We start from the raw sequence: 13,650 nt of genomic DNA, 5'->3' as shown, positions 1-13,650 counted from the left end.
ACAGGAGGCCATTTTTAGCCTTCTTTATCTTCACAAGTGTAATAACTAGAGGCATGAAATTTGACGTCTGCTTGTGTTTTTGTTGTGTTTAATTTTGCTTCACACTATTTTTTCTGCACCCCCACAGTTTTCATATTTAAAGAACCTGTGAGCAGACTTTTAAAAATGTTTTGCTGTGGTGCTTTCCAGTGTTCAGATAAAAGCTGGAGTTGGTAACTTTTAGAAGAAGTAACTTTTTTTGTGATATTTGCTAAACTGTCGTTATATTCACACAGCTCGCGATGCTCGGATGGAAACAGTCAGTGGAAAGTGTGGTCACTTGTTTTGTTTATCTTTCTCGTGTTTTGGGGTATTTTGTGTCTTTGCAGTCGTTTGGTGCATCTGAGTTCATTTTGTGTCTTTTGGAGGTCACTTTGTGTCTTTGCGATCATTTAGTGTGATTTTTTTTTTTTTTTTCATTTTTGTGTCTGTATTTGTTTTGCTTCACTTTGTAGTCATTGTGTATATTTGGATTTTTTTTGCGTTTTGTGTCTCTTTTGGCCTTTTGGGCCACGTTTATAAGTGCACAGGCCTCCTCAAAAGGGAAAATCTTTGCGTTTTTGAAAATCTTTAGTTCATATGATAACACTGACAATGATCTCGGTGTACATGGATCCACAAAAACAACCCAAAATGCTGCGGTATGCATGCCAGGCCAGTAGTTGGTGGTGTAAATGTGTAATGACACACCGTAGAAGAACAACACGTGTGAATTTAGGCCGTGACGTCGCCGTTCTCACAGGATCTGCACATTGCCAGTTCACGCAGCGACGCGGTGGCACTTTCAGAAGATCGCACTCTGGTTTCTAAAGTTTGCGTTTCAGTCCCCAAAAACGTCATCGTCATGAACGAAAGGCCAAACCGCAACAAAACTTTAACGTTTGTGCAAGAATTGGTGCAGCATAAACGGCCCCTTTAGTGTTTCTTAGTAGTCCGTGTGTGTGCTATTTTGAGTGACATTTTGCAGTTGGAGGCCGATGGGGCCCCTGGCATTTGGGGCCACTGGGCCTGTTCCCTTTAGACCCGTTAAGTAATTCATCCGTGCTCTCAGTCCGCAGTCTTTTAAAAGAAGAAAAAAAAATGTTTCCCAGCTCTGCTATCACAGTACTTGAGCAGTACACGTGAATATTCTAAGTACTCATGTTATAATGAGTGATGCAGTGAGTATAGTACTAATGATTGGACAGCTGGACCCCGTCCTCAGAGAGACACGCCGCGGCGTCTCTCAGCACCTCACAAGTGGAGGATTTCATTTTCCTCCAATTAAACTTTAGTCTAACGTGGCGTTTTATTAAAGATGTTGAGTGTTGTAATGAGGGCTCGCACAGTTACACTCTCCTCCCTGAGGGGAGTCCGAATTTACTTTGAACAGCTGTTTGATGAACTCGAGTGACTGTGTGTGTGTGTGTGTGTGTGTGTGTGTGTGTGTGTGTGTGTGTGTGTGTGTGTGTGTGTGTGTGTGTGTGTGTGTGTGTGTGTGTGTGTGTGTGTGTGTGTGTGTGTGTGTAAGCAGACGGGATTAGAAGCTGATTCATACACAGACGGATCTGAAGCTCTGCTATTTGTCTGCCAGCTGATATCAGATCAAGTCACTCAAACACTGATCCCTGTGTGTTAAAATCAAAGCTGGACATGTCCCAAACGCTTGTTAATATATTTTAGTTGTTACCTACAAGCTTTAGTTGCTGCTTACATGACTGGATATGTCCTGAAGTCTTCTTAAAAAATACTAGATTTTGTCACTGCAAGCACACTGGACATGTCCCAAACTTGTTAGAAAACACCTGCTTTAGCCGCTGCAAACACAGCTGGACATGTCCCAAACGTCTGAACATGTAAACCTGCAGACACAGCTGGATCTGTCCCAAACTCATTAAAAAATACCTGCTTTTGTCGCTAAAAACACAGCTTGATTTGTCCCAAACTCTCCCTAAAAAACACCCGCTTTTGTCGCTGCAAATGTGTCCCAAACATCTGAACCTGCAAACCTGCAGACAGAGCTGGAAATGTCTCAAACTTGCTAAAAGCGTGGCAGGAAATGTCTCAAAGTCAAGTTTAAAAATACCTGCTTGTGTCGCTACAAACATGACTGGAAATGTCGTGAACTCTCAATTTTAAGAAATGGCCACTTTTTTGGAAGTTTTTCGCATCATGACCCCGTCCTCTAAAATAACCTCCCTGCTGATATCAGACCGTTTAGACCTTTGAATCCAAACTAAATCTCTTCTCTTCGTCTCACCTGTCAGTCGGTTGCTTATTCTTTGATTGCTTCGGTCCTTGTTGACGTTATCCGTCCAGCGGGTCTGTTTTGTGCTGTCTCTATTTCAAAGAGCCGTTCTTTTCCCAAACACCAGATGAACGTCTCATTTATGTTTGTGTTAACCTTTTCTCACGCTCGACCTCTGAGTTTCTGCCACGAGTCGTAAAGCTGTCTTTGCCCACAGCGCGTGATGTCTGGGTCTCACTCTTCGTGTTGGTTGTTTCGTCCTTGTTGTGTTTGTTCATACATTGGCACCATGGGCTGTGTAAAAGACGTGATATCACTCATTGGCTACCGTTTGCTTTTAGACGCCAGGGGTGCATCCATGTGCAGAGTTCTCAGTTCTCGAGTACATTTACTCACCTGGCAAGAAAAAAGACGGCAGTCATTCGGCACTGCTTATTTTCCGTAGTCTCTCACAAACCCGATTATGTGAAAATAATTGTGCATTTCTGCAAACCACAAGTGGGCAACGTTACATTTGTATATTTTGTTACTGATGCGTTGAAACTTTATGTTTCAGTCCATTGTTGGTGTGTCCATGTGACATCATCGTCACGCAGGAGACTTATCATTTATTCAGTCTCTCTTTTTAAACTCATTTAGATCGATGTTTTAGCTGCTTAGGAGGAGATGGATGGTAATTATTGCTGGTGTAACATTGCATCTTGCCAGTTCACCCGGGTGTTGTATTCCAGTGCCGTCTTCAGCCGGAGGCGCTAAAAACCTGATTGTGGTTATTCTTAAGAAACACAGATGTTTTTTTTTTTTTCAATTTAATATTTAAAAAGCTGCAGGAAACAGCAACAGCTCACTAAAACACAGCCAGTTTTATTTATGTTGGTCTGGTTTTCTGCAGCTTGGTGACTTATCGCCTAGAAATCACGCGATCCATCATCCCCTCCTCCTCCCAGTGACAACATCAGCTTATTTAAAAATATATAATTTCATATATATAAAACAGTCTACAGATGTTACATATTTGTGGTTTGCAGAAACATATATACCAACGTTTTCTTCTGTCGACTCGGCTGCGTCGACCTAACTGCACAGAAAACAGTTACAGTCCATTAGACTCTTGAACGCTTTCATCATGCTCGCCGTTTAGAAAGAGGTCTGAAGGACGAGGTCGGTTTTAACCACGATCAGTCATTTTGTCTAGAACACTTTCAATGCGAGTTTCAATTGTCTGACACCTGCTGCATGCAGGTTCATCCAGCCCATTTATATTGTCGCTTTCTTCTTTTCTTCAGTGTGAATACACAATGTGTGTGTGTGTGTGTGTGTGTGTGTGTGTGTGTGTGTGTGTGCGTGTGTGTGCGCGCGCATGTGTGTGTGTATTTGCGTGCGTGCGTGCGTGTGCAGACAGTAAGCTGCAGCTGCTGCAGTCAGCTCACAGAGCTGCTCTCTGTGTGAGTTTGCGGTGGAGTTTAATCCCTCTGTAAGAGTCTTTATTACAGAACACACAGAGCTGATCCTCCTCTGAGGACACAACATGTGAAGCTCTTGTATGAATTACAACAATGTGTTTAAAAGATATCTGTCTGAACAAGGTCCTGATGAAGACTTTACTGTTTCGTATGTTAGTAACCGTCTGAACTCCTGCGTATCGTTTGTAATCCTCCTCGCTTCCTGTCTGTACCTCTGCTGTCTCTGCTGAAGAAAAACTGCCAAAATATATTTAAACTAAAAAAATCAGAGACACACGTAAAAAAATAAATGAACTCATAAGTTTCATTTCAAAGCAGGACATGAAGAGACTGACAGAAGAAAATGTTTGGATGCTTCAATGAAATCAAAATCAGGGAGTTTGGAAAAAAAGACTGTCGTGGACAAACGAAACCAAAAAGAGTGCTTGTGGTATCAACGAAAAAATTCCCAGGGGTACCTCAAGGCCACATTAGCCTTTGTAGTTTAACTAATTTAAATTTAACCAAAGCACTTTTTTTAATCTGCGAAACAACTTTAATAAAACAAGTATTTTATTCTGATCCTGAGTCCAAAGAAATCTAAAGAATAAACTCTTATGTGAACGAGAAAGAAATGTTAGAAAACTGAAGTCAGAACATTAACTTTATTTCTCAACACGTCAGTTTTCACAGTCGGTTTCACACAGTAACAAAATACAACAATAACGTCCGAAACATACAGAAATGCAGTCTGCTGCTACGCCGTGTGAGGAGTTAAATAAGATACTGTTAAAAAGTGACACTTTCAGTGTGAAGTAAAAATGAAATATTTCAATACAAAGTGAGAAGAGTTCAGGTGTGATCAGCAGGTGAGTTCAGGCCTGCGACAGATCCACCTGAAACGAAACACATGTTGAGTTATAGCACGTTTAACATTAACAAGAAGACAAAAAAAGGACATTTAAAACCTGGGCAGGACAGAGGGCGCTGGTCTTCTGTCTTTTGTTTTCTCTCAAAGGAAAGAACTGGTGACTTTCTTCCTTCATCAAAGGCTATAAGGGGCTTAACTCTTTAAAACCTGGATCAGTGTCAGTTTTCTTGCACTGCATTCAGATGCATTTCACAAACTTTTTAACCCTTTAACTTTAACTTTTTAATTAGTGAGTTGGTGACAAGAAAATTACCTAAAAAATGAGTTTAAAAAAAGAGGGGAGGATTATTAGAAAATGTCCAAAATATGGGGGGAAATGTCCAGAAAATTCTATTTATAAATACAGTAATTATATGTTTAAAACATTGTTAAAAAAAACAAAATATAGTAAAATAAATACATATATATTTTTTCAGTATCAGCACTTTTTTAGGTGAACGATGCTGCCATTGGTTGATTCTGTGTAAAAATGCAAAGGGGGGTAAAAACGATGACTTTATTGCGGCCTTATAGCACAATCTCTTTGTAAACACAGCTAGTGACCTCACCTTTGACCTTTGACCGCCAAGTTTCGTCAGTTCATCATTAATAGAGGTGGAGACGTTCCCTCCAGGACTTCTTTAGATATTGCATTCACTCCAACAACAGTTTTTCGTTGTTTGTTGGGGTCAAGCAGTGGACTGCAGAGGTCAAACGTAACGTTTCTGTGGTTTGCAGCAACAAATAGTGCCAATGAGGCGTTGTACGTTTGAAGGACCTTCTTTCATGGTTGGTGGCTGATTAATTTAGGGAAGTCTGTTTAGGAGATGCATTGTTTTGACTCCTGTGAGATCATAATAGCTATGATGTTATAATCAGATCAAATTATTTAAATATCAACTTTGTGAAAGTCACAGATGAAACTTATTTTGCACAAATTGTCCTGATATTTGTCCTGTTTGTCCGTCACTGTCCTTTCAGAGCACTTTGGAGCTACTGCATTGCGTTTAAAGCTCTCTAAACCTGCTGGGAATCTGAACAACTCTCATCTGCTCTCTTCCCAGCAGCTATCAGTCTTATCAAACAGCGGTGAAGAAGTCAAACTATTTATAACCCGTCAGAGAGTCGGGGAATGACAGAGGCTGTCGTCTGGTGACAGCAGGCGTTCGCACTGAGGGGGTCTGATGGCTTTTGGAGGCGAAATTATGTCTTTGATGCTTTCACTCCAGCAAAACAAAATTTGTCAATCAAGTCCTAAATTCAACTCATAGGAAGTCTTACCCTTTTTAAGGACCCGATGCTGCTCCCACGAATCGCCGCCATCAGGTCGTCGCGGCTCGATCTCTGTGGCGGCGGAAGGTGCGACGGTTCGTCGCGTCTCTTCTGCAGTGACGGCTTCAAGGCGTTCTTCAGGTCTTTGAGAATATCTGCGCTCTCCTTTTCGTTGGCACCGTTCTTGAGCTTCTTTGACTTTGGTTTCTTTTGGTTCGACTGAGTCTTCGTGCTGTTCGAGCTTTCGTGCTGTTTGACCATTTCGGAGATCTTCCTCGTCGGTAGGTCTAAAGATGGAGGAGGAGGAGGAGGAGGATTCCTGTTCTGATTTTCAACAGTCTTAGAAGATTGTGACGGTTTCTTCGGTGGTCTGTTTTCTGCAGATGAACCAGGATTTTGTCCCGACACGTCTGTCGGACTCTGCTCCTTCCTCTGTTGAAGCCTCCTCTGGCGCTCTTGGTCCTGGTTGCGCGTCAGGATGCTGGTTGCTGTTATCCTCGGGCCCGGGAGGTCGAACTGGTAACCGAGCTTGAGCAGAGTTGTGTTTTCCCTCAGCAGCTGGACCATCTCCATCTCCACCTTCCCCCCGCACATGTGCCTCTGGTTGTGGAAGCGAAGCTCCACCAGCGTCCGGTTGTGCTGCAGCGCCGCCAGCAGGGCCAGGATGCCCTGACCGGACACGAAGTTTGACTCGATGTTCAGGTTTCTGATGAAGCGGTTCTCACGGAGCATCTTGGAGATGGCCAAGGCGACCCGGTCGTCTGCGTGGGTGTTTGCGAGACTAAAAACGTGGACGTGAGTGTTTGTGCACAGGGCCTCTGCGAAACGTAGCAGGGTTTCCTGGGAAATGTCCTCGATGTTGTTGAGGTTGACCTCTTTCACGGTGGGGTCGTTGCACCGGATCTGCTCCAGAGTCTCATCGATGGCGATCGGGTTCCCGCTCGCTCTGTCGGAGGTTGCGTTCAGGTTTTGATCTGTGGTTTCACTCCTCCTCGATTCGCTCCTCGAGCCTTTTGACAGACTGTTCTTCTGAGGACATTTAATCCTGATCGGAGCCTCCTTTTTACACTCGTCCTTTTTTTCTGCCTCGTCTTCCTTCACATCATTTTTGCAGAAGACGCTCTGGACTTTCTTCGCCTTCGGTGAAATCTTCTTCCTGTCGCTATCCGCAGTCTTGCCGGCATCACTGCTGGTCACTGTCACTCGCTCTCCTCTGCTCTTATCTTGGCGTCCTTCCTGCACACGACAACAGGACAGAAAATTAGGTCGAACCCTGACATTCTCCAGCCTCTGACTTTTAATTAGGAACCCTCTCCAACGCTGGCAGACAGTCATTAAAGCTGGCATTTCTCCGACAGTCTTTATTTTTAGACCTGTTTTCCACCAACACGTTTTAGAGAACTGGATACATGTGACACTTTCTGCATCATTATAGTGAGTTTATGTTTCAATACACATTAAATATGCATCTGAAATTAAAGAGGACAACATAAATTGACACTTTGGTCTTAAAGCAGAAAGCTCCATATCAAAATCTGATTTGTGGCCAAACATGCACAAAGATGACTTTATTTCTTGCATTGGATGTAGACTCCAATGATGGAGGATGGAGACGTTCTCACTTTTAATCCATATTATAGGTCAAGCTCCAAAAACACTGAATACTACATCACTGTGACATCATCTGGGTTATTTCCTCCTGCACCAGACACTAAAGAAATGTTTTCACAGGCTGAATGGGACCAACCCTGACGAGTAAACTGATCGTCATGTGAGAAATTGTTGGAGTTCTCCTTTAATCCCGGTGAAACTGAATCTGTTTTCTGATTTTATTATTTTTCCAAAAGTGCCGTCTGGGTGTTGATCCAGACGAGTCTTTTTTTGTCAGAGTGAGACCGTTTAGTCTCGTCCTTTAAATCGGTTCATTACTTAAAGTGCTGTGCGTGTTGGCGCAGACCGTTCTCACGGCCGACTCACTGAACGCCGCCCCTGATGTTAGCGTCTGCCGAGTGCGTCAGTTTAAGAAGCAGCGAGTTACAAATCAAGTCATCAAATGCCGATGTTTTGTCAGTGGACGTCAGTAGAAGGCACCGTCTGCAGCGGTGTGATACTCTTTGACTCATTGGGAGGGGGACATGGACCGATCAAACAAACTCTGGACTTTTACGTCAGAGCCTGCTCTTAAGTTTCCATGTAAATTTTACGCCAAACCATTTTTTCTCAACATAGCCATGTGCTTTTGTTGCTGCTTTAAAACAAATAGTTTTAAAATAATTGTCAAATAGTTGTACTATGTTGTCAGTTTATTTTGAAAAAGATTGTGCATGTGTAAGATGAGTTTTATTTTGTGAAATTTTGTTTTATTTGGTAAATAATCTTTCTTTATTCATATATTCATATATTGTTTTGAGTTGCTCGTGCTTTTAGTTAGAATAAGGAACTACTTTGTGTGGTGCGCCTCCCCTTTGGGTGCATGGATATGTTTTTGCGTGAAGGAGGGAAATGAGAGAGCTGTGTGAAGTTGAGTCGTCCTGTTGATGAGGTGGATATTAAAAAATGGCAATGATACTGAGAAGATTTTCTTGTGCTTTTTCCACCGCCCTCAGGTAATTTAACCATTTAAGTTAAGGCTGGAAGAAGGCAGAGTTACACATGTAACGAACAGAAACTACATTTCTTGTGAAAATCGGAAGTTTATTTTAAAAAGACACAATGCATGAAACAAGCGTAAATAGACACGACATCCGTGGACGTCCAAAACAGACTCAGGAGGGTACCTAGAGCGTCTTATTTTGATGCGTATATCCGTACTGTGTGTGTGTGAGAGAGAGGCAGTGAGTGTGTTTGTGTGGTAAATGAGTAAAAATCTTACCATAGCAGAGAATAAAAAAATAAACAAGTTCCCAGCATTTTTTTTATAAAATGAAAATCTAAATAAAATATGAATTCATAAAAATACCCCTCTGAAGTTCCTCCCATGCTGACACTTTCTTTGCACTTTATGATTAATAAGTTTTATCTGTGATCATTAAAACAAAATGCCGATTCGAACAATCGGCAAAATGCCAAATATCGACCCCAATAATCAGCCAGGCCGATAATCTGTCAATCCCTTTAATCCGGTAATTAAAACATGCAGATTTGGTGCCTTAAATGTGTTAACTTGCAGACAGAGTCTCGATGTCCCCACTCACCTGTCCAGTGTTGGACTCCTTCTTCTCGTTCTCCAGCAGCTTCTTGTTCTCGTCCTCCCAATATTTCAGCAGAGCGTCCCTGTCAAAGTTTCCCGTGGGGATTTTGGCGGTCTGGTCTTTCTGCCTGAGGCCGATGGGGACGTTGTCGTCAAAGTCGACCAGCTCCCTCTCCAGCTCCTGGAGCTCCTCGGAGGACAAAGTGGCCAGCAGCTCGTCTTCGTCCACCTCCTCGTACTTCTTCAGCTCCCTGCGGTACCCAAAGGTACTCATGGTTCTGCACTTGTTTTTAGGACGCTCTGAACACGTAAGTCTCTCGATCTTCTTGCACTTTTATCTCCTCTACTTGATAAAATCTTCCTTTAGTTGTTTTTCTGTGTGAATCGTCTCATTGACTTGTCCTCCATCAGGTTCCTTCACATCAGGGATGCTGTGGACGACTGGTGGCGAATCAGACAGTTCTTGTTCATCTACTGCCCCCAGCCTGACGGGGAGGAAGGGGAGGGCCGCCGTGCCGCTGATGGTGCTGTCTTTTTTTAGGGTGTCGGGTGGGGGGGTCAGTGAGATAGGCTTACTGCAGGAATGCGAGTCCTCTGAGTGGCCTGTGCTGAAAGCTCATCAGCGACTCGTGCCTTGAAAGAAGGGAAGGGGACAAAACGCCGCAGGGAGACATCGGAGATTGAGCTCTGCGGCATTACGTAACGCGTGGGGACTCAGTAACACGCCGTGGTTGTGGTGTTGTCAGGAAAACACTTGTTCTCCCGGAGGAAGGTGGGATTATGTGCAGAGCAGCGCCGGCTGGCAGAGGAGGTCTGATGCTGTTTACACCAGAACACAAACAACATCCAGTCAGGACAGGCCGAGTTCAAAGACTCTTTCGAATAATACTCGACTTTATAACGGACGTTTGGGGAAACAAACGTAAAGCAGTGGCCGGTTTCGATCTCCACAATCTACCACATCAAGATCAAAACCTAATGCAATGCCAATCAAGAAAGTTTAACTGCAGGGATAAAGGACTTTGTCCAAAAAATGAAAATTGAAGGACAATACGTAAAGAAGTCTCAGCTCGAATCCGTTTAGTTGCTGATCACCAATAACAAATATTAAACGCAACTTTCAAGCCAACATGAACAAGAAGTCACTAAAAGGAGCAGTGTGAAGAATTTAGAGGCATCTAATGGTGATTTAGTTTCGAGAGTTTCGAGAACTTACTGGGGCTTCAGATAACGTAAAAAGTAGGACTTTAAGTGTCAACGTGTTAACAGTGATGCTATTAAGATTCATTCATAACATGTCAATGTTTTTTTTTAATCACGGGCGCTCCGTACCAACATTTCTGTCTTTAAATCCTCTAGAAATGTGGAAATAGTTAGAAGAGTCTCAGAAACGTCCTAAAATCCTAGAAATGTCTTAAAAACTATACTTATAAACTCCTTGAAATGCCCTTATATCCTAAAACCATCCTTAAATCCTAAAAACATCCATAGAAATGTCCTAAAATCCTAGAAACACCCTAAAATACTAGAAATGTCATAGACTCTGAGAAAAGTCCTAAAATACTAGAAATGTATTAAATTCCAAGAAGTGTCCTAAACTCCAAAAAAATCCCTAAATCCTAAAAGCATCTTTAAATCCTATAAACATCTTAAAAATCTAAAATCCTAGAAACATCCTAAATTTTGAAAAACGTTCCTGAATCTTAGAAATGTCTTAAATCCAAGAAGTTTCTTTTAATCCTTGAAATGTCCTTAAATCCTAGAAATGTTCCTAAATCCTTGAAATGTCCTTAAATCCTTGAAATGTCCTAAAATCCCAGAAACATGTATGTTGCTGCAGCGACTGGCCTCCAGTCATGTAAAGCTCATTCTGAGGTAACAAAAACAGTTTTCTTTGTTTCAGGTGATTATATCTCGTAAAATCATCGTTATGAATATTAAATTCCATTTCTGCCTCCAGATCCTCTGTAATCCTCCACACTGCTCCTTTACACGGTTTGTTGTTTGGTTGCCAAGACGTCCATCAGAGCGCGATATCAACACGCCTCCATCACTGCAGCGTGTTTAACATGCTGCTTGGAAGTCGTTTCATGTTACGAGTCTGAAGTGAAAAGACTGCGAGTGACATAACATCACTCTCATCCTAAATCTGCTGTAAATCTGACCCCCGGACCTGGATTACTGCCGATAAGCATCAGTCATCCAGCTGTGCGGCTCCGCGGTGAGAATGGAAACACGCTCGGTTGCAAAACAAAGGGCCCGACTGGTGGTTTCTGCACGTTTAACCACATAAAATCCAAAACTGGATATTCTTTCCTGCAGTTTTTCAGCAGTTTTCTCTTAATTTCCACAAAATTAATGTGCAGAGTTAATCTACTACAGTCAGTAACTTCATTTATTTATTATTTTATTACACTGCTCCATGATTTTAAACCTGTAAACCTGTAGGGCGTATTCGGTTACAGTCACATACAGTTTATTTGAATGTTTATGTATGTATATATGTGTGTGTATGTGTGTGAATTCAGATTTTGTTTTAACTTCTTCTTACTCCTTTTTTAACATTGAATTTCGCTGTGTCTTTTTTCAGTTTCTTTCTTTTTTCTCTCTCTTTTTTAATACACTGTTATTTTGTTGGTTTGTATGTTTATGGTCTTGGGGAAAAAAAAGTTTGACATAAAGATTTCAATCAAACCTCAATGCAAACATTTTTTAACGCTGTTTTTATTTTTTTCTCTCAGGCTCTTGATGCTTGGCGGCTCCACAGCTACTTTAAAGGTAAAATTGGGGGAAGGAAGCAAGTGAAAACTGTATTTTTAATTATCATTATCACAATTTAAATTATGTTACAAAGTTAAGATAATTTGTAAGCACTATTTTTTTGTGAAAATATATTTTTGTGGATTTTTTTTCTTTCTTTTTAGAAATATTTTTAAAGCTAATTTTCATTTTTACTGTTGCTGCTCTTGCTTATTTTTGGGTCATTTCTTCTTTGATTGCTATTTTTTCCTGTGTTCTTGAAGAAATCAAGCCTGTTTGTTCCTGTTTCAGATGGTTTAAAGTATAACATTTTATTTTATTTTTTTTAAGCTACAACACATTCTCACTCCCAACTGGTCACAAACTGACGTCGATGACAGAGCGGTGAAATGATGAAGTTAGCATCGCACTGGTTCCCTCGTCAAAAATCTTACGGGATTTTTGAATGGGATTTTCAATTATCGCCAAAAATAAACGGGAACACCGGCGTAGAATGAGAGCGGAGCAGACATGTGGAGACACCGGCGGCTGGCAGCGTAGATCTTTGACAGTCCTGTGTGTGTGTGTGTGTGTGTGTGTTTGTGTGTGTGTGTGTGTGTGTGTGTGTGTGTGTGTGTGTGTGTGTGTGTGTGTGTGTGTGCGCGTGTGTGTGTGTGTTTTCTACACTTTACCATCAGCCCTTTTTGCCTAAATTTAACCATCAGTGACGTTGGTGCCTAATTGCGTCTTCTCAGCATGACATCATCCCACCGCCTGCATTTCTGTAGCGGTATCCCAGCACGTCATATTTTGACGCTGGAGGACGACCTAAAACGTCATCAACAGACGTGGAAGGTCATTGACCAAACTAGGGTAAAATGTCTGGAGAAAAAAAGAAAAAGAGCTAGGGAAAATGTATATATAATCATCAGAATTTCAAATTTAAATTTGTTTAAAACATTTTATCACTTTTAAGCACTTATTCCAGATAATTTCTGGGAGGATTATCCTCAGTGTATTTTTGATTTTTATTTTTGTCTTATTATATTCATATTTTTAAATAATTTCCAGATATTTTTTTTCTTACTTTTTTTTTCTTGCTATTTTTTGGCTCTTTTTTTTCTCATTGCCTTCCCAGCTTATTTGCTTAGTCTCAAAGGGTTAATGTGTGTTTAAATGAATCAGACAGACACACAGCCAGCCGCTGACAGTGTGGCTGCTGGATGAGTTGTTATGTCACCTGAAAATCCCGTGATATGTCACATACACCTCGTTTTATTGTCTGGCTGTAATCTTTCGTGCTCGGCTTTGTTTTAGCACATTAACACACCTGCTGCTTCACAGACCTGACCCGGCTCGCAGCGCGTGTCGACACTTTTGGAGGTTGTTCAAAACAATGTGACCTCTGTCCGTTATCAGGTTCTCGGGTGACCCGCCAGAATGTGGAGCCGCATTGTTGTTGTTGATGTTTCTGCGGGTCAGAAGGTTAAATTTAGAGTTGATCTGCTTTCAACCGTCTGTCAGCCAGAGGAAGCAGCTCACACCTCGCTGTTTTCGCTCTCAGCGTGTTGTTGTTGTTGTTCGGTGCCATCTGAAACTGCTACGGCTCAATGTTTGTTCAGCCGCAGTTCCTCTAATGACCACTAGATGGAGACAGAACCCAATTTCAGTCCAACACTTTTGGTCCAGCCTGAAATAGCTCAACAGTTATTCAATAGATTGTCTTAAAATGTGATAAAAAAAAAAAAAAAAGTACAAATTTTAACCCTTTGAAACCTAAAGTGACATAGCTTTCAGATGCTTTTCAAAAATTCTTAATTCAAGAATTAAT

The 13,650-nt window shown here is 41.6% G+C and overlaps 1 protein-coding gene across 1 annotated transcript; it reads right to left on the bottom strand.

Moving 5' to 3' along the window:
* Positions 1-4,354: 4,354 nt before the first annotated feature.
* lmod2a (leiomodin 2 (cardiac) a) lies at positions 4,355-9,562 on the bottom strand. The gene is made up of 3 exons (XM_042496505.2): positions 9,085-9,562; positions 5,900-7,126; positions 4,355-4,604 (listed from the first exon to the last, which is right to left on the bottom strand). The coding sequence occupies exons 1-3, from the start codon at positions 9,352-9,354 to the stop codon at positions 4,584-4,586; spliced, it is 1,518 nt and encodes a 505-aa protein (XP_042352439.2). The 5' UTR covers positions 9,355-9,562; the 3' UTR covers positions 4,355-4,583.
* Positions 9,563-13,650: the final 4,088 nt, after the last annotated feature.

The sequence above is a fragment of the Plectropomus leopardus genome, chromosome 7 (genome assembly GCF_026936395.1).
Source record: "Plectropomus leopardus strain MGB_pleo_1.0 chromosome 7, ASM2693639v1, whole genome shotgun sequence".
Classification (NCBI taxonomy): Eukaryota; Metazoa; Chordata; class Actinopteri; order Perciformes; family Serranidae; genus Plectropomus; species Plectropomus leopardus.
This window is presented reverse-complemented; position numbering and strand designations above follow the sequence as displayed.